At 36.7% G+C, this 25,623-nt stretch overlaps 1 protein-coding gene across 1 annotated transcript in view; it reads right to left on the bottom strand.

The window, feature by feature from the left end:
- Positions 1 to 2,380: 2,380 nt before the first annotated feature.
- UBR3 (ubiquitin protein ligase E3 component n-recognin 3 (putative)) overlaps positions 2,381 to 25,623 on the bottom strand; it is a gene marked incomplete at its 5' end in the record, with an annotated part of 61,334 nt that continues 38,091 nt past the window's right edge. Inside the window, 8 exons of the mRNA XM_010077011.1 lie at positions 2,381 to 2,938; positions 3,555 to 3,694; positions 5,226 to 5,435; positions 7,036 to 7,212; positions 8,040 to 8,150; positions 8,645 to 8,752; positions 12,065 to 12,189; positions 18,771 to 18,871. Of these exons, the coding sequence (XP_010075313.1) occupies positions 2,821 to 2,938; positions 3,555 to 3,694; positions 5,226 to 5,435; positions 7,036 to 7,212; positions 8,040 to 8,150; positions 8,645 to 8,752; positions 12,065 to 12,189; positions 18,771 to 18,871 (1,090 nt within the window). The remainder of the gene's footprint in view (positions 2,939 to 3,554; positions 3,695 to 5,225; positions 5,436 to 7,035; positions 7,213 to 8,039; positions 8,151 to 8,644; positions 8,753 to 12,064; positions 12,190 to 18,770; positions 18,872 to 25,623) is intronic.

The following is a 25,623-nucleotide window of genomic DNA, read 5'->3' as shown; positions in this document are numbered from 1 at the left end:
GCCGCCACTAAAGAAAAGACACTATTAGTGTCACAGTCAAAACAATTCTGTTTTGCCAAATTTCTCAAAGGTCAAAAGAAAAGGAAAAATTTAATACATAAATATATACATTCAACAAATTGAAGAAATATTCCAGAAACAGATTTGATGGAAGAGAAGATCAAGTACGGTTCTCCCAGAAGTATACTTTCTCAACTCAGGATTTTAATTTTAGCAGTTTGCAGCAGCAATGTTGTAATAGCTGGCATAAAATTAAGCACAACTTCAAGTGGTATAGTTATGAGTAAAACAAAATAAGCCAAATTATTAGTACAAAATACATGACTGTATGTAAGTAACAAAAAGAAAAAACATTACAGATTTACTCTCGATGCAAAAAGTACTTCACATGCATAAGCTTTTAAGTAACTGCCTGGCTATTGGTTATTGGTGGAATTCAATAGTAATTTTGGATGACTAGGGTAGAGAGAAAAAATTTCACAAACACATAGATTGACAGTAGACTTTTATTAACATATCTTACAATGTCGATTACTGTATTCCTAGTTTTATACTCTTCTGATGTGTTATAAAGATTGATTTAGATTCTACAGTAATGTACTGTACTTAAATGATCATTCATACAGGATATCACACCAGAACATTTGAGTAATACACACACACACACACCACTCTAGTTTGGACCTGTTATTTTGCAAGGTTAGCTTAATAAAGTAGGATTAAAAAAGTTATGGGGGAAATCAAAATTCTTGTTTAGCAGCATGCAAGGATATTCAAGTACAATTTTTCAACCAAGTGATTTTTTTTTGTTGTTTTTAAATTGACTGGTGACTAATTCACCAGTACTAAAAGAAACACTATGAAATACCCAAATGTCAAAGTTAAGGCTAACAGTTTTACTTCACATCCATATGCACAACCAGAGAACATTCCATTTTAAATAAAACTGTAATCAAATTCTGGATACATTATCTCTTGTAAATATAGCATTGGAGCTTCAAACTACAGATTACTCAAGTTCATGAGCCCTGTAACAATGTTATGCTGGAGATGTAAAGAATCTTTTTGCTCTTTAACCACATTTACAAAATGGCCTGATATTCATAACGAGCAATGCAAAAATATTACAGGCAGAACTTATAATACAGTATCAAAAAAGTAATATTTTGGAAAAGAGATAGCCATTTAGTTGGTGAAACAGAGTAATTCTAATCTTACAGGAAGTACTGTAATACTTCGGAAATATATATATATTTATATGTATGTATAAAACCCAGCATCCTTTATTGTGGAGTTTTTTGATTTGCAGGTATCCAGAAAAACTAATTTTATTTACTTACTTTTGCTTCTGGCCGTTCTCCTTGATTGCTATACAGTCATTTTGTTTCCCCTATACACCTTTCACTAGATAATGACTTCCACTGGGGAACTGTTTTCATTGTATGTGTGGTTTTATCATAAGATGTTTTTATTTTACACATATAAATTTTATTTTACACACAAGCTATGAAAGTCAAAACTACCAGGAACTGCTTGGTAGTACTGTATGAAACAGCCAACATATGTCCAACACTTGTGAAAAACATTAGTAGCAATATATTACATACCAGTATTTTAACTATCATCTTTCCTACCTACTTACACTTTGGGGTTTAGCCCAGTCATGCCTGTTCTCATTAGTTTTTTAGCTCTCTAAGCATAAACTGTTTTGGCATTCATCCAGCGAGGCTGCACATGCATTGGTTGTTCATCTGGGCTATCTCTGTTGATTTTTTTTTTTCCTCTTTAGGAAACCAAGCAGAAAGAACAGTGATTATTCTAAACAAATACAATATAGAGGAACCTCCTCAAATGACAGGAAAGATACAAAATTATGTTTCATTTGCAGAATAGCCTGCACATTTCCCATTCAGTCATTCTGAAACATACATCTGGTTTGAAATGACAGGCAGACTTATGGTGTTACGTTTGTAACAGGGATCTGTTATGTTGGGCGCCATAGAAATTCTCTATATACAGCAATTTCTGTATATGTTATCACTAACAGTTTATTCAATTGATATGGAAAAAACAAATCTCCTTTCTGGAAAAGAAAGAAAGAAAGAAAATGTGTTCTGGATTACATTAAGAGCAGTAAGATATCTAAAGTAAGCTATTTCACTTATTTATGGAGGGGAAAAAAAAGAAATTCCTGAGAATGCATAAGTTTTCAGTAATGCCTGAAATATTTCAACAGACCTCTCATGATAAGTGAAATACTTTTTAAAGTTCAACTTTCAGACCAATTGTTACCATGCAGTCTCACGATCATTTTACAAATCCTAATTACAAACACCTATCAAGCAAAAACCTCAAACCAACACAAAAAAAGGCAAAGAAATTTTATCCAACATATTTAGTAGATGTAGTAGACATATACACTGTTTCAGCAAAAATTGCTAAAAACTCAACTCCATGCAGAGAAAAATAAAAACCTGACAGCTATCCCTGGAGCCTCTAAACAACTGTAAGTAAAATTTGTGCTTCTTAACAATAATGGGCTTTTAGAAACATAAGAAAAATGGACTACTGAGTGCAACCAGATTGCTCACATTATTCTGGGGATTTAATTTCAAATTATTTTATCATTATTTAGTAGCAAGAGCAGCTAATTTTGCAAAAATTTCACATGTTGACAAAGTTCTATTTCCCTTTTATGCCCATACCCCGCTCCACCCCGAGCCAAAGAGCTAAACTCCCATTCAATTAAAGCTATTGTCAGTCAAGATGCATTCCTTCATGGTAACATCAATGATACAGTGAGTAGATGATGATGATGATTTACAAGCCATTATAATGTGGCCCCCATCTTTTATTGATATGATCAAAAGTATGAGACACCCACTGCTGCTCAAGCACTTTGTATCTTTCCTTGCAGATGTAGAGAGGTTTACCACGCCTGTAGGAAAAAAAAAATAAAAGCTAATGGTTAATATGCCAAATAAATGCAAAATTGCTTAATTATATAATCAACACACGATACTCATACAACTTTTTTCCCAGGGGAAGCATGCATTTTTATTGGCAAGGCCTGTTGGTTTTGCTTTTAGCAAGGCAACTACTGCTACTTTCTTTCCTCCCCCTTGGATAGCAGAATCCAGAAAGAATGTCTTGTTCTCTCAGGCATCTGTAGCTTGGAAGTGACACTCCTACCCTACCCTGTAATCCAACTGCATCATTTGATTAAAGGCCAAAAAACTTTGGGAGTGGTGTTTCCCAATGCAACACTCAGAATTGACTGTCATTAGGAATGGCAACATAGGAATCTGTCTGTTGGATGCCTGGTGTGTATAACTCAGTGATCATGATTACAACACCTTTAGGCCAAAAAAAAAAAAAAAAAAACCACAAACCAAACCCCAAAAAAATAAACAGTCCAAGTTGCAATAAATATGAATTTTCCATTCCAGGAAAGTGGAGATCTATTATTACCTGGTATTGCAAGTTATTGCATAACATAAAGTTGATCTACACAGAGGAGCAACAATGAAACACACTTGTAATAAAAACATTACCTAAGATCTCTGTCTTCTTCACCATGTGCATCGAGATAAACAGAACCCCAAAGGCAGAAGCGATGGCCACGTATGATGATGATTACAGATGCATTAATCAAAAGAAATATTCCTGTCCCAGCTCCACAGTTTTGAGAATGCTGTAATATTATGGGTGCAGAAAGGGAAGAGTGCAAAGATTCTGTTAGTGTCTGTCAACCTTATAACAAAAAAGATTCAAAAAATAATTAGTTTTGCTTGAAATAACAGACACACATTATTTACTAAGAAACAGTTTGACAAAGGATAGCCTGCCCCAAAATTCTCCAAGAAAACTAGAACTCCATGTGTTGTGCTGCCATGATAACACTTGCATACAAAAATGGTTCCCTGCTCAAAAAGGGAAAATATTTATCATGTTAAAACAGAATTATCTAATAAAATGAGCAAAAATTTTCTCTACAATGTTTTGAATTTGTTGTTGTATAGCGAACCTTGTATCATGACAATATTTTTCATAGATAGCTAGAATAAGAGAAAGTATTCAGACAAACTAACATTACCTCTTTTACAATAGTCTCTATTACTAAACATTTGCTTTCTCTACCCATGCTCACAGATCTAGTCTCTGGCTCTACAGATCTCATTAAAAAAATTTATTTTTAAATAATTCTTGCTTGCTACAATATGTCATTCACCTCTATGAATGGCATGATTTGTATTAATCAATTCATTTTAGCAATTAAAAACCATGCTCTTCCTATATAGTTTTATTACAATTAGAGGCTATAATCCCATCAACTATAATAAAATGCAATTAGTTATACAGATTTTTAATTATTTTTTTATAACTTTCTGTTTTCATGGTTTGACACCTTAAATATAACCATTAATTTTATCTTAAATTTTGCCCACCCCTCCTTCTCCCACGGTATTAGCAGTATGTGAGAGAAAGGCAGTTCAAACAATTTTTAAAAAGTCCAAGATCCCTCTGAAATGTCTTTGGGTTTGATTTTATTCCCTATTTGTAAATATCTCCCCAACAAATTCCCCTCATAGTTTTGTAAAGCCCATGTAGTTCCAGCCTTCTACCAAGTGTTCTATGGTAGGAAACAGAACAGCTGGCAAAGCAAACCTTTATCATAGAAGGAAAAATGATACTAGATGCTGTCCAACTCAGGCTCCTGAAAGAATTTATACGTATATGCTAATTAGAAAACTTTGCTGCTGAATTAAAGTCAAAGGGTGTAAAATGATGCTTATCTAGCTATAGTCTGTAGATCACTAGTAGATGGTCAGGTATATCAGAAAGTACTCTACAAAATGAAAAAAAGCCAGCCGTACATTGATTATTCTGATATACGCAGAAAGCAAGGAAACAAAACAGAGGAAAATTAAAACAATATATGAAGAATAAAAATGTAGACAAATTTCAATTGGTTATGAATCAAAACCAAGTGCCAACATTACACACAATGGCTTTAGAAGAGTTTTTCAAACAGGTGAAATAGGCTATGGGCTTAAAAAAGTGAACAAAATTGCTCTCTAGAATCCAGTCTAGGTCCATCTATAAGCACTAAATGTTATATAAACACGTTTTTGGAAAGAAAACCATCAAAACTGAGCAATGGAGTTAAAAACTATCCATTAGTGTGAGAATCAGTTATAGAATTTGAATTCACTCTCTCTTACCAGTACACATTCACAGTAACTCTGTTGCTTGCAGCATAGTCCTTTCAAGCATACAAAAGTACCACAAACTAGACAAACAGCAGGATCTTTTGGAACCTTGGTACAAACAGTACAAGTCTTTCTGTGATAATACTGAAAAATGGTATTATAATTCTCAGGCAACTGAAGGAGGCGTGGCAAGTCCCACTTAGGCTCCTGAATAAGCAAAGCCTACAAATAAGAACAATAGATCAGTTCTGTGCATTCATTTATGCATTTATATTTTTTAAGAAAAAAGAATAGCAAAGAAAGGCAGCATGTTTAAAAAACTCTCACTTCTGCATTTCACAAATTCAGAAGTCAAAAGTCACCTTGCAATGGTCACCTGCCTCTGGCCGAACAACCTCCCCAACTGTGGTCACATTTCATCTTTTGTAACAGGTGCAAAACGGGCACCAGCCTTTTCCCAAGGATGTTTTCTAAATGTGAAGCTTTTTAAGTGCAAAGATCTTCATAGCTGAAACAAGGGGATTAAGACCAATCTAAAGGGAAGACACCCACTCACCACACTGTTATCTTGGCAATATCAACACACTGCTGCCAAACCCCGGCACTGACTACAAAAGCCATCTCCTCGCTAAAATTTAAACTAAAACTTTTAAAATAGTTAGACTCTGTAAATGATATTTAAAGACATATGTCTGATTTTCAAAACTGTGTTCACATAAATTTTGAGGCCACTAGGAACTTACCAGTACTCACAAATTCACAAATTTTTGACAAGGCAGGCACTACCTAAATACTGGTTTCAAAGCCTAACTCTTCTCTTTTTCCTTTTTTTTTTTTTTTCCAGACAGTAATAGGTTTTCATTCAGCCTACTTGTTTTTACTGACTTTGCAATTGATGAGCATAGGGGTCAGATAGGATCTTTCTTGCAAAGTGTAGAATTTTTTGAAGAGTGGATGACCTCAAAACCTAAATTGCAGGGGGAAAAAAAAAAGGAAAAAAAAAAAAAAAAGGGAAAATTGCATTTGTTCCCAGTTCCTTTCATGGAAAGAACACCACCAATTTCACAGCAATCTCTCTCAAATGCCTGTCAGATTGGCAGCAACTGTATTTTGAGAATAATCTGAGTATTCAAATTTTCATTCACAACAGCCTAATTCATGCCTGCAAACGTGCAAGGGCAGGTGCAGATCGTTGCAGAGTGAAGAATGCATCTGGCTTGCCTCTTTGACACCCTAAACTTAGCAAATGGGGACTTCAATTGTTGAGATGCAGCTTCTTCATTAAAACAATGTAGTAATGTTGAAACATTTCCACTGATTCAAGTCTTGGCATTGTTCCTTCAACCTTCAGAGAAGATGTACCATCTTTTATCAGTCAATTATTAAGCAGCTTTTACCCCTTTGATCTTTTTCAGTATTGCAACTGAAGATGCTCAAAAATATCAATTGTGTCTAACAGGCAAGAAAAACTTCTGGTAAGTGTTTTCTTAAAAGATGAAATTTCTTTTACATGCCCTTGATAGGCTTCAGGTGCAGAAGATACGGGGTACACTTAGAATCATCAAGATAGTGTTTCTATTTTCTGTCTCCAGCAATCATATAAAAAGAAAATAGGTTTTCTTATTCCTTTTTTTAACCAATCGAACTCACATCCACTAACTAATATTTCAGATTACATTTTCTCTCTCATTTACAAATCAGATTTGTAAATCAGGTTTTCAGATCCCTATCCAAAGCAACAGTGTATGTGTATAGTGAATCAAGCAATAAATAGCTGCTTCCACATCAGCACTGTTTTGGAAGAAGTAATTTTACTACATACCTTTACTTGATCTGGATGTCTATCTGCAAATGAAGTCAATTCTGAGCACCACTGTGATACCATGTCAAATGCTGGCACTGGCCAGTCGAGACAAGAGGCACTGGTGAACCGATGAGCCGACTGAAAAGATGGTAATAGACCCAGGCAGCTTGCAACAACTGTGAATTCTTCATCTTCCTTTTAGGTACGAAACCAGAGAATTTTAGATTATTACCTACACTCTGAATTTTTAAATAGTTTATTAAAAATGTGTCTATTCCAATAACAACACTAAGGACGTTCTAGTACAATGATGCTAATAGACATGTTCAGAGACACAGAAAAGCTTCCATTTTTTCCAGATTACCTCAAATTAGATTATTGAAATACAAAGAAAACTGGTCAGAATAAAAAAGAAACCCAAACACCAAAAAACAAACCCCCAAACACAAACAAAACCACAAATCCAAGAAACTCAAACAAAAAACCTGTCCCCAAACCCCCAATTGTATTCCCGTTCAGCACCCCAAACTGGCTTGTAGCTGTTGCAGTGAGATGATTTTGAGGCAAGGAAATAAAGGAGCTGACCTGCAGCAAACTCTACTTAAATCAGTCATGGAACTTAAGCATAACTGACCGCTGATGCAATGTCTCTGTGAATAATGTCCAACAGGCATTAAAAGCAAACTCAGGACTGAATTCAAGTCTGTGTGGAAATGATGCTATCTCTGCAAATGCAGGACAAGTTTTAAAAGTATGTTGGTATTTTATGAGACAGGCATCTACGACCTGATAAAATAAGCAAGTATTTGCTGAATTTTAAGACTATAGTATAATTTTTCAGGGAAACTGCCTTGAAAACAAATTTATAGAAGAGAAACAATGCTGCAGAGCAATGCTATAAAAATGATTTAAAAAAAAATAGGATAGAAAATACATACCATGAAAAAGACACTTTACAAGTCTAATTTTTGATCTCTGGCTTTTAAATGGAAACATTTGAGTGTGCCCCTCTCAATCTGTACCTGGCAACTAGGTAAATCCCCTCCAAAAAGATGGTGTTGAAGAAGGCTTGTGATCCTGAGGAAAGGCAGGCAGAACTGCTGCAGATAGCGCTCTACAGAGTCAGGATTTACCTATGGGGGAAAGAAGCAATTACTAAATTCTGCCTCAGATAACTTGCCTCCTATGTAAGAAACTCCAATATGAACCAAATGTTTTTTAAGCATACTATATAAACCACTGCATCAAATATACATTCCAAAGGCCAGCATTTCACTAATAACCTGAAAGAACTATTGTGGGTTTTCTTTCCCCCTTGACAAATGTCTTTTCTACTTAAATATTCAGTTTTCCAAAGGTCTTTCATACATATGATTAAAAACCACAATTATAAGAAGTATTTCTCAATACTTTCTCAACACAGCACTGGCAATATATGATATTAGTAAAAGAAAGATTTGCACAGGCAAACTGTCCCAAAGGGACATGCTTTGATCTAGAAAATAAGGAGTTGTACGGCAGTCTTTAGCAAGATCAGAGAAAAATCATTATAACGACGAGGCTGAAAAACTTAAATAAGAGACAGAAGGGGACATGCTGGATAAATTCTCAAGAGGTTTGCCAATACCACTGTTAATTCTTCAGTCTCTCCTTCTTCATATATCTTCCCCTTAGACAGCTCACTAATCACATGACCTAGTAATACTTCCCAAGATTTTTCTCCATTGGATGTATTCTGCAAAAAAGAAGGAAAGAAATCCAAAATGCACTGGTCATGAAAAGGAGACACTGTTCCTGTAAAAGAAACAGTGGTGAAGTACATTCCCTTTTGATCAACATGAATTTTGACCCACAAAGATACACATTGTTTTTAAAAAAAAAAATTCTACAGAAAGGGACCACATTTAGCTCACAGAGTGAAATTGCTACTTCAGTTACACATGTTCTAAACTGTTAAATGAAAACATTTTTAGTGTTGCATTTCCCATTTTTTTTCTGTGAATATAAAAAAGCTTATTTTAAAATTCGCAAGAATCACTTTATGAAACCATTGTGTTTTGACAGAATTTGAATTCTAATGCAACTAATTAAAAAAAAAAAAAGTAGTTTTCTAAAATGTACCAACCAGAATGAGTAAACAAACACAAACACTTGTGATGTATTTTAAGTTGAAATGAGTCTATCAGAAAATGGAAACTTGTGTTTGGATTGAACAATATCTACTACAGATTGGAAAAAATATTTATTGGAAAGAATAAATAGCCACTTACCTTTCTACCATAGCATTTACATTTAAAGCAACAATTATAGAAAACCATCAGAAATAAAAAGCAGTATTCCCATAAATATATTTCTTTTAAAGTCATAATGGAAGTTACCAGGATTCTTTATTAAAAAATCTCAAAGCAACTAGGTGAGATTAAATATGTTTATGCTCATAGTCCAAGAACTAGATGGTAACACATACTGAAATCAGCAGTTAGGGCAGACCCTTCATCTACATTATTACTAGAAGTTTACTCTACAGGCATTTACTGTGTGCTTCTTATGACACCATCAGACACCTTGCAAAGATAAAGTAGAATATCCACCTCTCAGTCCTGCTGAGAAATTAAACTCTTAATGTTGTTTGATCACTTGGCATGACTATAGAGGAAAGACTTCAGCTCAAGTTTAATGTCTGGAATACTAAACTGATTCACTTGGCATTATCCATAGACAAGAGTTAAGTAAGATGTGATCTGGGTAGTCATCCCAGAAAGAATTTGCATTCCTAAACTAGAAACCAGCTTCCCTTGTGACATGCAAAGAGAAAGAATTAATCTGAGGACTATGGCTAGGCTCAAGAAGATAAGGGCTGCCAAAAGGCCGGGAAAGAGGAACAGGGAGGTGTGCGATTACTGCTGGCCAGTCCCCCGTGTTCAGAGGTCTCTTGCATGCACAAAGAGTCCAGGCAGCAACATTATGCAGGAGGAGGCGCAGGAAACTGGACATCTGGGGAAGGGCAAACTTGCACATGGGACTTTTGTTAAACCTCTGCACTTGGGGTAGATTATCACTGGGGTGGGATGGAAGCCAAGAAGGAAGTAAGGGTAGGAGTCCCTGAAGGCCTGAGGATCCTGCAGAGATCACCCTAAGCACGTGGTGCCAAGCTGCTGTCAGAACTGGGACCTCTGTACACATGCGATCTACCTGCGACAGAGAAGAGGAAGGAGGAGGATGTTTTCAAGGGAGAGTGAGAGATGCTGTCAGTACAGCACATGTGCAGCAGGGAACAGTGTTCATATCTACCTCCTATCTCTTTGCTCTCCCACTTGGAAAACTGTCAGCCTTCAATGGGCTTCTTGGAGAAGAAAAGTAAAAATTCTCAAACTGACAGAAAGTTAATCTGTTGTCTTATATCTGAACTACACTACATCAAAACATCCATTCACAGTAACACACTTACTAATGTGGTACTATTTCCCACTTGGCCTTAACACCCATCAAAGGCAAGCATACTAGTGAAAACTCAACTAAAATGGACTGTCTTGAATATCAAGAGATGGCTACTTCATAAATCCATTATCTGACCCATTATCATAATTTGCAAGCCTCAAGTACACAGTGCTTTATGTGAAGCAAATACTTTCCCATGCTTCTGTAGAAGATAGAGGTGGTCTTGCTATCTATTAATACTAAGATGTTGTCTTACAGAAGCATGGGAAAGCATTTGCTTCACATAAAGCAAAGCCCACCACATATGCCCTAAGTCTATTTTCATACAATAAAAGCTCTCACTGTAGACAGAAAATTAAGTATTGTCAATATATGTTCAGATAAACTCCAACCTCTGCTACTAACAAAAAGGCACTCCATGTATATCACATGGACTATGAGGGGATATAAGCTGGTAACACTTTAGTCTATTTATATGCTTTCTACCACAAACTTTAAACCGTAAAATTCTTTATCACTTGGGAATCACTTAAGTAAACAGAAAAATGGAAAAAATCCCTCACCAGCAACAACCTCAAGCAAATCTTGAAATTCTATGAAAATGACAATATATTGAAAGAAGGGAGTGGACAGGGAGCTAACAAAATGCAGTGCTGCTCAGTGATCTCAAATGCTTAATCTAAGTCCAGAAAAAAAAAAAAATTCCACATAGTAGCAGTTTGGTCAGCAGATAATTTGGTTTTACTACCTTGGAGCTGAGACTGACAAATCTATCTTAGATGTGAAAAGCAGGTCATGCTTCTCAGTGTGCATTTCATTTTACAGCCAACATAATCTAAGGGCCAGCTGTTGTGCACAGGGGTATTCCTGCTCCCATTTCCTGACCTGGCCCCAACACTTCCACCCTTTCCCTTGGTCTGGCACTGACACTCTTCTGACCTTGTGAGGAATCAATCCATGACGCAGAAAAATCGAAGGATTAAATGAATGCCAGTGCCAGTGCAGGGAACTGTGTCTTTTGGTGGGAACTGGCATTCAATCACCTGAACTGAAACAGCAAGACACATGTTCACTTTACTTGTAAGTATTATCAAAAGGGAAGGAAATGATAGTGAAATATCTGCCTGTCTCGTCTACGAATTTGCTTCTCTGCCCCTTCATCACACCAGCACTCTAGACCACATATTGAAAGAAATTTATATGGCTAGCCACAAATAGAGCGAACAAATAAGAAAAAGAGTTTTTTCCCTCACAAACAAGCTTGCCTGCTTCTCCTGTAAAGGAGTGCATCAGATCAACCCACGGCTTACCTAGGAAGGCTTCAATTTCACAGGAAGGAAAGATGCATTTACTGATACCATTGCAACAAACTCAAAACTGAAACTATAGAGATACACCCTCAAATGTCAAACTCAGTTTTGGAACTAGATATTCACTATGAAGCTTTTAAGTCTCATCACATACCAAAAGCTGCAGAAATTTCACGTGCAGCAATATACTGTATTTTTGTCAAGCAGAAGCAAATTATTATATGCAAAGCAGAAGTATCTGTTACATTTCTCACCAGAAATAAGCGAAATTTAATAAATGTTTTAATAAATTAACGAACCTTTTTGAGAGCTCCTGACTCTTTCCATGCCATCCTATCTTCAGCACTGCATTTAACAGATAGTGCTGCCAAGGCTTGAGTATACAATAAAGTGAACAGCACTTTTATAATGCAGGTGAAGTGTTCTGCAAAAACAAAGAAAGTAATTTTTAAACACTTGGTATTTTTAGCAAATATACTGATTACAGACTCTCTAGTTATGGAAATGATGCTTCTCAAATGAAAAGCGAGTGTTATACAAAAAGTACAAACCCTGGAAACATACAAAATAACATATATATATTTACTGGCTTTCAAAAATGACTTGTCAGCCATACTGAGTGGAACAAGTACAGAGCAAATAATTTCCCACTGCTCCCCATGTTCATCTTAATCCTGATCAGCAGTGACTTCCTCCTAGGGACCTGGTGATATTACAAAATTCTATTTTGTCCAAATGTTACATCAAGTTAAGCTACTAATTACTGACAGCTAAAACTAATTGGGTGCTGTAGATGTAAGCAAATGCATATCCTGCCATCTCTTCTGGCAGTGATTAAACCGTCTGGGGTAAGTTACATGCATACAAATACTGGAAACATTAAGCTCCAAAAGAAATCACTGTAGGAAGGAAATGTAGCATACTTCAGTATCACTTACAGATACAGATCCACACAAGACCTGCTACAAATCACTATTTACTGGACCTTATGTGAATACAGAGGAGGACAAAAGAATGTAATTTTAGAAGTTACCTTCTTTTGAAAGCCCTTTATTTGTTTACAGTTTTTCATAGTATTTAAGGGATTATTATCTCCTACATATAGGCTGCAGGAAAAAGGCTTTGAAACCTTTTTGGGGAAGCTAGCAACAGAGGCAAAATAAGACTTCCTAAAATTGGAACAAGAAAAAAAGGTGAATGTGATCATTCTCTGAAATGAAGATACAATAGCACTCCTTTTTTTGCTTTTTACTTTAGGTTGTATTTCCCACCCCAAAAAATCTTTTTTTTTTTTTTTAAATCTAGGCAGATCAAAGAAGTTTTTATCATCACTTACACAATTCCTCAAGCACAAACATAACTATAATATATACTTAAAACAATATATAAAAAAAGAGGGTTTTAGAAGTCCTCTCATGCTTTGAAGTCAAGAAAAACATTTGTTATTTACCTCAAAAAAAATTGGGTTAAATTCATTCTTTCTTCCCAAAGGATTCAAACAAGCTTTGTATGTGAAAATGAAAAGGAGGTAAGGGAGATGAAACTCCTTGCTTCTCCTTTCTCGTATCTAATATCAAAACCCACCACTGGGTTTTAAACCAAACACAGCCAGGACTTGAGTACCTAATTAAATTTGTGAAATAACAATTGCTTTTTTATGTAACAAATGTTTACAAATCAACACAGACGTGGATTTTGAAACTTTTTAATGTCACTGAATGTATATACAATAAGCACCATTGAAGTACCTAAATGATCATTTGTAACTATGTAATTAAAAGTTTATTTTTTTTCTGTATTATCTTCCTAAGGAGCTTATGTTAAACATGACAGTGAATGCTCTTATACTTCATCTGCCCATTCTACAGCAGGTAGCATTATAATGATTTTTTCTCTCTACATTTCCCCAGAGGGAGAATTCATCAGATCCCATTAGATCTCCAGGCCCTATTATTTTCCCTATGCTGACATACACATTTTCTTGGCAATTCTCCCTCTGAGGAATAATAGCGGGCAAGCTTTCAGTAAATTTTCTGGAACCAAAATCTACAAGATTAAAACCACACGCACTCACACAATTGTGAAAACTGTCTTTTCGGCCTGAGCTACAGTCTATAATTGTAGCTAGAACTGAACTCAAGTATGGAGCTCTGTCTCCATCAATAGCAGGTACAAGCAAGAGAGATCAATTTTACACTGTAAAAGCATGAATGAAAAGCACTGCACTTACAGCAGCAAAACTAGGCTGCTGATCAACATTCACCCATCTGCCACAGAGCACTTCATCTTCTAGTTTTCATTCTGTTGTGCTAAGGTGAGTACACGGTGCTCAATACAGGGTGTCTTAGCACCCTCCAGAACTATATCATATTTTACAATCTTGTTTTTGTTAAATATCTTTATTACTTTTACTCCTTGTCTTTATCCCCACCCTAATACTAATTGTTCAGTTCACCAGAAATACTATAGCTACCCTATATTATGGTTCTTAAAATAAAATAATGTTCTTGTATTTACTTAAATGTATGTGACTCATAAATGACTACGAAATTACATTTTTGGAGAAGACAGATATAGACAAAAAATGCACACTCTCACACCTGGGTCACCCTTAAGTAGTCCTGACTTCTGCACAAACTTTTTTTTTTTAAATGACAATATCACAGGAACAGCTCCGAGGTGACATGCTGTGTAATGAGTGCCAAGGCTTTGAAAACAATTATCTTATAGTCACAAAAACACCCCATGGCAGACATACTAAAAACCCCAGTCAGAGGATCAATTATAATTTCCTTACTTTGTGTTATCTCTTGTTTGTAAAATGCAAAATATTTGACAGCTGTAGGTATCTATAACACTAGAGCTGTTACGTTCTTGTTTACTGCAAAGAGTGATTTTATTTGCCTTTCCACAAGGCGTGTGGGGGCTGCGTGGTGTTTTCCTGCTGCCCCCCTGGTGGAGGCTGTGGTTTTGCTACATCACCTTTTTGATTTAATAATTCTAAAGATCCCATGCATTATGTGCATTAAACAAACCCCTTCAAAAATACAGTTTATACAGGAAATATTTCTACAACTCTAATTTTAACAGTAGCACAAGAAATGTGCAGATGAATAGGTGTATTACTAACAATATGCATCCTTTCATTTCAATATCAAATTAGATGATATACACTGGGAAGCAATGACTGCAGAAAGAATTCACAAAGTGAACCAAGTGCAAAACTAAGGTCCTAGGACCCTTCTTTGTGAATTAAGAAGGGCATCTTTATATAAGTAGCCTTTGGAAACATTCTTCTTGATCTAAAGCTTTGATGGTTATTTGAAAAAATAACTTCAGAACGAAAGGAGACAGCACTGAACTTCAGATAATCCGTGAAAGGTATATTGAAAGTTGCAGGATACAGATAAATATTTCAGCTTCCACATTGCAATTGGATACTATTCAAGCTGATTACATTCACTCTATATTTAGTCAAGATCCTTATCCAATCACTAAAGAAAAGTGCTCGTGTTCACCTTAGTGCTGCTTGCTGTATTTTTGTTGTATGTCATTGAAACTTTATAGAAAATAAATGTGTCAGAACATCCAGGTCACATTCTTCAGCATCTGGGCCTTATCAGAATTGCAAAAAAAGAGGCTGAATTTAGGTGTTACACACCAGAGAAGAAAACCTTTCCCAGAGTCCATAGAGGTTGGGTTAAACTCTCAAAACCAGTTTTCAAGTTGGAGCACATCCACCACTCCCTAACCACAGATCTTGTGAAAGCAGCACAACAGCCTATGTTAGAGCAACACTGGGCTGTGTAACAGCACGCTGGCAAACACCCACACTGCTGTGTGACCCTGCTTGTGTGTGTGGCACCAAGCACAGCACTTGAGGCCACTGCTGGCCAGTTGACCACCAATTCTATACACCTGCTTGCCTCAGGCTCACCCCTGCTCACCCAGTTTTTAAATACTTTGCAACAGTATGGTATTTTTTACATTCAAAACAAAGTAGAAACTGACATCACTGGAAGCTATGAGCACTCTGTGCTGCTAGAAATCTGGCCATGTGGGTCCCAAGAGAGGTACTAGGAAAATAATTTTTTTTACAATTGATGGTAACAAAGAAGAATGTCCAATTTGAAGTAAATTAGTTGTTCAGCATATAGAAATTGTGTTGCAGAAAGGGGTGGTAGAGGGTCTTGAAGTCAATTTACAATCACAGCTTTGTTAAACACCAAGTCACTGTCTCCATTTCTCTACTAACTTTCTTCATATGCAACACCATTTTCTATTTTTGTAAGAAAGGAGCTGGAGATTCTAGAAACAAAATCCTCATTTTCTACCGAGTCCCCATTCACAACACCACGAACGCTGTCCATCCACTGCACAACATCTGCCACAGAATTAAACCAGAAACGCCTCTGTGGCTTATCATGTATTTAGTCTCTCACAATTTCAAAATACTGAGCATATAAAGCCTATGAAAGCTCTGCCCATGTTCTAGTGTCATATCTTGAACACAGTGCTTATTTTGCTGGTTCCACTACACAGGAGGTACACACTATCTTCTTTATTCCCTTCTTTGTAATTTGGTAAGTGCTTTTAAATGCTCTGACTTCCAACATAAAATTTCTCCTATAAAAAAAAGAAGATTTAAATTGTAGTGTTCTTTCTTTGTGATGTGTTCAGATCAGTTTTCCTCTCTGAATGAAGAGGCTGAACAGTAATGGCATTTTTATTGCTTTAATCAATGCCGGATTGAAAAAGATACCAACACCATCCAACAGTTAACAGGGTAGTTAATGCAATTCCTAGTACTACACTGAAGGGCAGGAGATGAAGTTTAGGTCCTCCTTACAGATCAATCAGTGTTGTTAAGAAATAGTGTAAACAAAAAAGATTTTGAGTACAAACATGAAAAAGATTTAATACTTGATGAACAGTTTCCTGTAAGGACACAAATTTGGTTTCTCTGAATACATCAACATACCTAATAAATGATTGTGCAAAAGCAGTATCATTACAGGAGAGTCCATGCTAAAAGAGGAGGAAAATCTTTCACGGATTCTAAGCCTTACAAATTCTTCCTTCATTATTAGTGTTCTAACACCATTATCAGGGCATTCTGCACCAGACTGCAACATCACCCCTTCTGCAATGCAGTTAAGTGCATTGTTAATGGAATGTACTAGAAATATCTGTCAGTGCACACAGACATCAACCTTCTGTCTGCATACAGGTGTCCAGCCACATTCATAGCTCCTGCACCCCACAAAACCACCAAAGCAGCACAGAAAGTTCAGGAAGCAGTAGGGTCAAATGTAGATTTTGTTCACCCCTGTCACTGACCTGCCACGTGACTGTGCACAAGCCATTTTATCTTTTCAAGCCTCAGCTCTCTACCAAGAGTTAACGATATTGAATTTAACTCTGTGACCTACACACCCATTATAAAAGTCCTTAACAAATTTGTTATTACCTACTTTTCTGAACTGCATTCTACACCTCAGGACAAAGAAATCATAAAAGACTTTCTTTTTATTCTTCTGAATCATTTTGATGAAACAAAAATTGGAAAGATAAATGGCAATTTATTTCCAATTTAATGCTTCGTAGATTTGAAGTGGTTACATTCATCTTCTTCCTGCCACTTCCCTTTCAACTGCAACACACACTAAACCTAAGAGCAAAGGCAAAACGTGCTACAGATATGTGCTATTCTACAGAATTCTCCACAGGATACCTTACTATTAATTGAATGTTGTCTTTCCTAGGATAAGGTATACTTTCATAAATGGTATTTTTTTAATGCTTGAATATAAACTACAAAGAGACCACTGATTGTACTTTGGCTTCAAGACTCCCTTCCATGTATTTCAGAAGCCGTTAGTCTTGTTAGACTTTCGTTTACTGCTTTTATTAAGTCCTTCCAATAAAATTTAATTTAGGTTAAACTATAGTAAAAAAAATAAAGTATATTTTTTGACAATAGCCTTCCTATTAAATAATATTTTAATCTCATGGTATCTACATATTCTAATAATTTACTGGACATACTTAATCCATCGAATCAGAAAAACACAACCTACAATGTTAACAGATACACACAGAGTCACTTGAGGTGAATTTGAACATTCAATAGTGAGGACTGAACATCTCTTAAGGGGAACAGATTTCCTACTATACTTTGTAAGTTAGGTGTATGTATCAAGAGTAGAACAGTCCCTGTATTTACCTATTCACAAATTACCAGAACTCACTAGGCATCAAAGTTGCCACACAGACCCCAAAGCAGATACTCTCTTCATTGCCAGTGAAGCGGTAAAAAGATATTCGTTTGTTTGTTCTCATGTTTAAATAAAGGTATAGCTATAAATAATCAAGCCAGAGACCAAAGGGTCTGAACTACTCGTCTTCTGGGGAAAGCAGTGTATTAGCAAGATGGATCAGCTTCTGCTGTTCCTTTTACACAGATGAAGAAATTTAGGGTTTAAAACAGTTGTTTTGATTGTAGTAATGAAAAACTCAGTTCTTAAATATCTATTTAATATTTATTCTAATTTATACTATATGCTGTTCTCTATTGAAGTTGCTGCATTACAGCAATTATCATCTTCATATATGGCCTTCTATTATGTAAAACTGCTGCAATTTAAACTCTGAAATTCTAAGTAAATTATAATCTTTCACCCTTAGGCAACCTGAAGTATTGAGCTGCCCCTCTAAGCAAAGAGAGGGAGGTCAAACAAAGGACACTCTTCCTTCAGTAAAAGTACGTAATAGTTTTTGCTCAGCTCTTGTATCTTCACTGAATAGACTGACTGATAAGGTGAGAAGACAGGGGACACAGATAAGCCTGCCAACCCACAACAAAAATTTCTGTTCAATGCCACCTTCTGTAGATAAGGCAGAAACATTATTTTAGAATACACAGTAGACAAGCTATCCTGGAAATCACCAAGAATGCAGCCTCATATACATAATAATATAAATATACGTATTTTTGTAACATACCTTTGTGCAATGGTTGAGGCATGGTTAAAATCTGGATAAGCAAAAGGGACGAGACATCTCTGTAAAGCATAGGAACTTCTGGCAGATCTTCACTTATCAGCCTGGAAAAAAAACCCAAAGTAAATAACTTATGATACTATAAACTCATTTTTAATTTTCATTTTATTTTGCATTTTATTTTAAGTAGTATTACATTTGATATCAAGCTTACCACAAGCCAAATAAGTGACAATTCACTAACTGATCTTGATTTTAAAACCATATAATGTTACTGATGGATTGTAATAACTCATGAGGAAGTTACCATTTGGGTACCTGATTCTTGTTAAAGTATTTTAGACCTTTGCAAAACTGCCTGATGTAGTTATTTATGTGTATTTCTAAAATAAGAAAATATACTGCATAGTAACATAATCATTTCATTGGTTTTCAAAGTGTGGCATTTCACAACTACACATATATCTATGCTGTAACAACAACGAATCCTCAGATTTCATTAATGTTACAGGGATTGCTCCTATTGGAAAACAGAGACCTTAGAAAAGGTATTGCTTTCCTTTATGTAAAGAAATTAAGACTAAAGCAGCCAGCACACAAACCCTCTACAGCTAGGACAGCAAATAAGCACATAAAGAGATACCGTAAACTTTTGAACTATTTGGATTCACTGAATGACATAACATCACCTTGTAATCTCACACCTAAAAGCAGAAAATGTTTTCAGATAGAGGTAGTGTTTTTCTAGCTTTGTGTAGCAATATCTAACAATATTCCAACCAACAATATTCTACAGGTGCCAAAATGGTGAAAAATCATTCTTCCCTCTTTAATTGATACAGAGTGTGAAGGAGATCTCAAGCAGGAGCAGGTGGTACAATGCGATATGCATCCTTCATCGTCACCTTTCCGCTTCAATAACGTGCACAGAAGAGAGTGCTGCCTGTGTTCCTGTTCCCATTCCACGCAGCAGTGTTGCTAGCTGGTTGGCTGTTCAATGCCAACGGAGTAACTGAAGAGATGTTTGTGTGAGATATTTATCTGTACTACTCCCACAGGAGCTACATCATGATGCCCAGTATAACTGACCTCGCGTCTCCCATGGAAACAGAGTCCTCAGCAGCTTCGTACAAGCAGACACAAATGTTGCAAAGGAAAACATCACACGTTACCAAGTTCCTTTCAATTGCTATGTGACTGAAATGCTGTCCTGGAAGGGCATTTTCTTTCTGTCACGCCTTAGGCTTTTTAATCTCTTTTTTCCTCCTTTTTTGTCATTCTTCTCACTGGTCAGAAACTGCAAGAAAAATTACTCTCCCTCTCCTGGTAGGAGCTTCCCATACTTAGGGCACTTCACTGGGCCTCCATAAAAACCACCTGAGAATGTCAGGAAATCAAAATACATCCACCTGATACAGTTTCAAGGTTAGCTTCATGCTTTTTTCCAGCAATCTTAACTGTCCTGGAGGTAAACTACAACTGATGAAGTATCAGACAGTTGTAGTGAAAATATACATATATCCTTATTAAGGTCTACCCCAAAAGCACAGCCTCACCCTCCTCCTTTTTGCTGTTCTGCAAGGCATTGCGGACTGTAGAGTTTCCCAGTGACGCTTTCGTGAACCCTGCAGCAACTGCCCAAATTTCTGTACAAACAGAATCAGATTGAGGAAAGAAACATACAGATGAGACATTTAAGCCCTCTTCTGCCCCAGCTCTGCCATCTCAGAGCACGACTTGTGAACTATTTCTGGATCCAATTATTGCCCCTCTTCCAAGAGGGCCAAACTCTTCCTCTGATCCAGCTCAGCTGGCACTGGCTACTCTATCAGCTTACCTGATGACTCTCTTTCTGAGGGCACCAACTCCCCTTGATGCCATCTCTCACACACACAGCAGACAAACTGAGCTCTTGCAGACCACGTACTGGAAGAGGTTGTCTACATGCGGTGGGACATGGATGCATGCATAAGATCGTTACTGCCTCCTAATAGCTTTGTGGATCCCACCACTTTATCAGCTCTGAGGCACATACACATGATGCTGATTTTGGAAAGAGACCCCTATGTAGTTACTTATTCCATGAAAACTCAGATTTCCCTCTACAAAAGGCACTGTGAGGAGCGAGTCATCTGTGACATGAATTTTAACATGCAGAAGCATTCATGTAAGAGGAGGATTAAAAGAAAACTTTTGGTGATATCAAGTGTGTTATCCAACTGCACATTTTTTTAACTACTCTCGCTTTCTCCCAGCCCAGTAAGGCACATCCTGAAGCAATAATTTTATTACATGGGTAAAGTTTCTGGTCATTCTATGCAACACTCTCAATTGTGAGAACGAGCACAAATGGCTTGGTTGATTGGTCTTATAAAATTGAAGTCACAGAAAACATGGTCGAACTGGTCCTTTTGAATTAATGAACCTGAAGAGCTACAGAATAAACACTATCCATAATGCCTTTTGGTATAATCAATAATTCCGTTAAATTGTTTTAAAATACTGTAACATACATAAATATACATATTTAAGTATGGGCGCCTCCCCAACAAAAAGCAAATATTCTAAAAAAATCAGTCTATTGAATTCTATAGACAACAAAGGGGCAAAAAGGTGTATCACACTACAAAGTCTCATTTTCAAAATTATACTGGCAGTGAAGATGCTAATCTCACTAAGTCTCTCTAATTCTACTTTTACCTACAGCTAGTTCTATTTTACAATCTATGACACTGAGTTTTAAAATAACCCTCATTGTGTAATGACTTTAAAACCACAGACGTCTCTTAAATTACTTCTCACCTTTAATTTTTAAGTCATATATAGACTTGGGAAAAAAAAAATGGAATAACATTAAGACAAAAAAAGAAAAACCTCCCTCTGGTCACATTTAGTTGAACACCTATTTCCAACAGGGGTATCAACATCAATATCATTTAGCAGCCATGTAGTAATTAGGTCAAATACCAGTTCTGACAACATTAGGAAATACTCTTACATATACAGAACACTGTGATTGACTGGCAACATCACAAATAAATGAACTCATTTTCACATGCAGGACCAACTGAATTCTTTGTCTAATTCATTCCTTTCACATGAATTGGAGAAGTAAAGCTATATTAAATGTCAGGGTTTTAGATAAGCAGCTTCTCTTTACGTCAGGCGCTGCAGCATGTGAAGCACTTAAAAACTGCTCTGTCATTTGTTAAGAGCCTAAGTAACTTCTTCATTATGACACTGAAACTGAATTGATAAAAAGTGTTTATAAATGTGTTTTATGGAAATTGCCCATCCTGTTAATCCCCAGTGCATATATGAAAGCTTGATAAATCTGACTTTACAAAAAATTGTGCCACAGAAGCACTGAATAAACTGAAAGTACAATTTCAGATGGGACCAAAGTAATATAAAATGATTCAAATTTATTATAGTTGTATGCTGTATCCATTAAAAAAAGGGAGGAGGAGGGAGGCGAAATAAATGGCACAGTGCAATATAAACATGTACCAAAATGAAAAATGCATTGCTCGACTTTCTCTATGGAACTGACCTCTCCTCCAGTCCAAGGTAATTAGGCTGCACCTCTCTCTGTGCCAATACCAGAGCTGTCTATCAGCTGACAGCTGAGCAACTCTGCCTCTGTGTTCTGTATCCTTGTCCTGATAGAGGTTATACAAGAATCACTTCTTTGGGAATGGATACAGAGGAATTGAAAATTCTGTTCTACTTTGAAACAAGCAGCATTTGCTTATGGCCTTTCCTTACACATATGCTCCCCTTCCCCTCTTCTCTCAGCTAGAGACACTTAAAATTTTTGTTTGATGCTAACTCCAACTGATTATAAAGTTAGAAAGTCAGTAAATAAAGCGGAAGTTTTGAGCCTCACACCTCTTCAAACTGTCAGATACAGAAAAGCTGAGACACAGGGATATGGTTACAGCTAAACAAAGGCTTAATCAATAGGCTAAATTTAGATTCTCTTCAGTATACAAATCCCAGCCTGCAGAAAGGTCAGAGTAATACCCACTTTCTGATGTTCATGATAAGAAAGTAGAATTCTACTATTTATTCTGGCTACACTCTAGGATATAATCACAATTTCCTATTTGCTCTTTGTGTCACAGGAGATTTTACAGCAGGTCAGTATTTCTCACTATACAACACGGGATTTTATTGACTGTACTAACATTAAGCATCTCCCATTTGCTGTGCCCCCAGTGCTCCCTTGTCACCCGCTCCCAAATTTACTCAAATTAACATTTTTAAAAACATGAATTAGTTCCCTGATTTTGTTTATGATGTAGCAGGCACAGATTACATCAGCACAGCTGAATAAAATGGTGACCTACAGTACAGTGGAAGGAAGAAACAGCCAAGAGCAAGTATTCCTGCAGCTTGCATAACCTCTGTATCATAACATGGGTTCTCAGACACTGGTGTTTCAGGCAGGATTTGTGCGTTTATTGAAGAGATAATAAATAAGTCCTGCTGCAGCATGTGTGTGTGTATATACCACGTCTTGTACAAACCTTAACCAAACCCCATTTTCCCATCATCCTAATTTCTGCCTGCCTTGGACTATCTTCACAAAAACTGTTTTCTTTTTCCTATTTCACAACAGTTTTTGTGAGGGAGATGCGACTTAAAAGGTTCCCACACACAGTTGCTCATTCTCATCCCTATGCTGCAGTTTGTTGCCCCAGTGTGACACTATAAACAATCACTGAAGTGATCTAGCTTGGAACAAAGCAGCAGCAAAACACTTTAGTAAAAATAACCCAATATATTTCAGTATTTCAGTTTATCATGCAGTTCTCCCCCTGCAAGTGCTTCTATTGCAAAGATCTTTAATGCTTTACTGAATCATTCTTGGCTGACACATTTCATCTGTCAAAACAGACACAAAACCTCCAGCTTTTGTACGGATGTAAATTAAAAAAAAAAAAAATCCTTTTATTTCAGGTTTGCTGTTCCTGAAACTCTGGCTATTTGGACTCGTCCATTAAATTCACATCTGGGTTTAGTAATTACTGCCTCCAGCTGCTCCTTCTCTGCCCCCTGCCAGAAGCTGTTATTTCCCATTTACATCACAATAATTGTTTATTTGATCATCCTTGAAACCAGATCTGCCCCTAGTAGAACTATTTGCTTAAGCACAGCCTGTGGGACCAAGTATATATTAAATTTGACAACACAAAGTACACAGGAGAAAGAATCCACTATACCATTCACAAGTTGATCAGACCTAGCTTTATCTCTTTTCCTCCCTCTTCCTTCAAACAGTTCACATTATTTAGGCCCTTTTGATAGGGCATCTTCTTGCTCTAAATTTCCTTATTTCTACTTTACCTTGGTACGACTGCATGAGCTCCTTCCTATCTTTCCTCTCTGCTGCAATTTTCAACTACAGAGTGACCTAGGTACAGTTGTAGGAGATGACACCAGGCAAAACCAGGGGCTTTAGGAAGTACAGCAGAGCAGTTCTGTGAGTTTTTACAAATGTGATTTTAATTTTGCCTGGTGTAATTCAGTCAACCATACACCAGATTTATTAACCGTGTTCCACTGCTCAATCTAGGTCAGGGCAGAATCACACAAAAACATACTCTGAGTGCTTTGAATGCATGCTGAAAAACATACGTTATAAAATTCTTGATGCTTTGTTCTGGTAATGGTTTATAAACTAAGCTGTTAATCTAGTCTAATTACTGCACTAATCTAATGTTGATTACAAAAGAAGACCTGAGTTCAAGAGGACAAACAGTAAAACCTCAAACTGGAAGCAAGCACAAATGTTTTAATAATTTTTCCCAATTTGTAGATGAGGATTGTGGAATCACTATCCTAGACGAATTTTTTGAAATCCTATGATGCTTTCCACCTCAGGCTCCTAGAAACTCAATGATAAATACACAGCTGGATAGGCACTAAAAAGACAGTCTTTTCAATGTTACTGCAAGCTACCAAGTGGAGACCTTAGCTATGAAGATGCTCAAGGTGTCAAGAGAAAAAAATAAATTACTGTTTTCCTCTTATGAGGAAAAATAAAAATCTGGTTTTAGGGAAGAAACCTTTCTTCTCACCATCAAGGCAGAATCTGAAAAGCGAAGGCTCTTAAGTCAAGTAGGGAGATGGGTCCTTGCAGAACATGGCATCATTTATTCTATTGTTAATCCTTGTACATGTATATGTAAGGTTGATGATTTAAAAGCAAAGTCAGGTAAATAACTTGTTTACAGTAACAAGCATAATGAAAATTTTTACCTTCAAATAGAATTATTTCTCACATATAAGGCCTACTTATGTTATTTCTGTAACAGCTATTAGCCATTGCCCAACTGTGGTGGGTTAGCCCTTGGCTCGGGGCCAAGCCACACACACCCGCTCACACAATTCCCACCCCCATCCAATTATAGGGGAGAGAATAAAAGGGTTAAATGGTAAAGAGGATTCGTGGGTTGAGATAAGGACAATTTAATAACTAAACTACAATAATATTAAAAACAATACTATATACAAATATACAAATGGGTGATACACAGTGATACTGCCCCCCCACCCGATGACCAAACACCCAGCCCGCTCCGGGCCAGCGATTCCGGAGGAGGGAAAAGAATGAGTGACACACAATAGTACTGCCCCCCCCACTCGATGACCAAAGGCTCAGCCTGTTGCTGGCTAACGATCCCAGAATTACACTCACGATTCCCCCAGACGGGGGTTGCACCGCTCCCGGAGGCACTCACGGAACGGAGATAACAGTCCCAGCGTCCCGGAGCGAGAGCTGACCAGAGTGGGGGAAAACGACCACCTGGCCACAGCTAACGATCCCCACAACGACACTCACGCTTCA

Source organism: Pterocles gutturalis, unplaced genomic scaffold (assembly GCF_000699245.1).
Source record: "Pterocles gutturalis isolate BGI_N339 unplaced genomic scaffold, ASM69924v1 scaffold15003, whole genome shotgun sequence".
In the NCBI taxonomy this organism is placed as follows: domain Eukaryota; kingdom Metazoa; phylum Chordata; class Aves; order Pterocliformes; family Pteroclidae; genus Pterocles; species Pterocles gutturalis.
The sequence above is the reverse complement of the archived record's forward strand: the minus strand, read 5'-3'. Positions and strand labels throughout refer to the sequence as shown.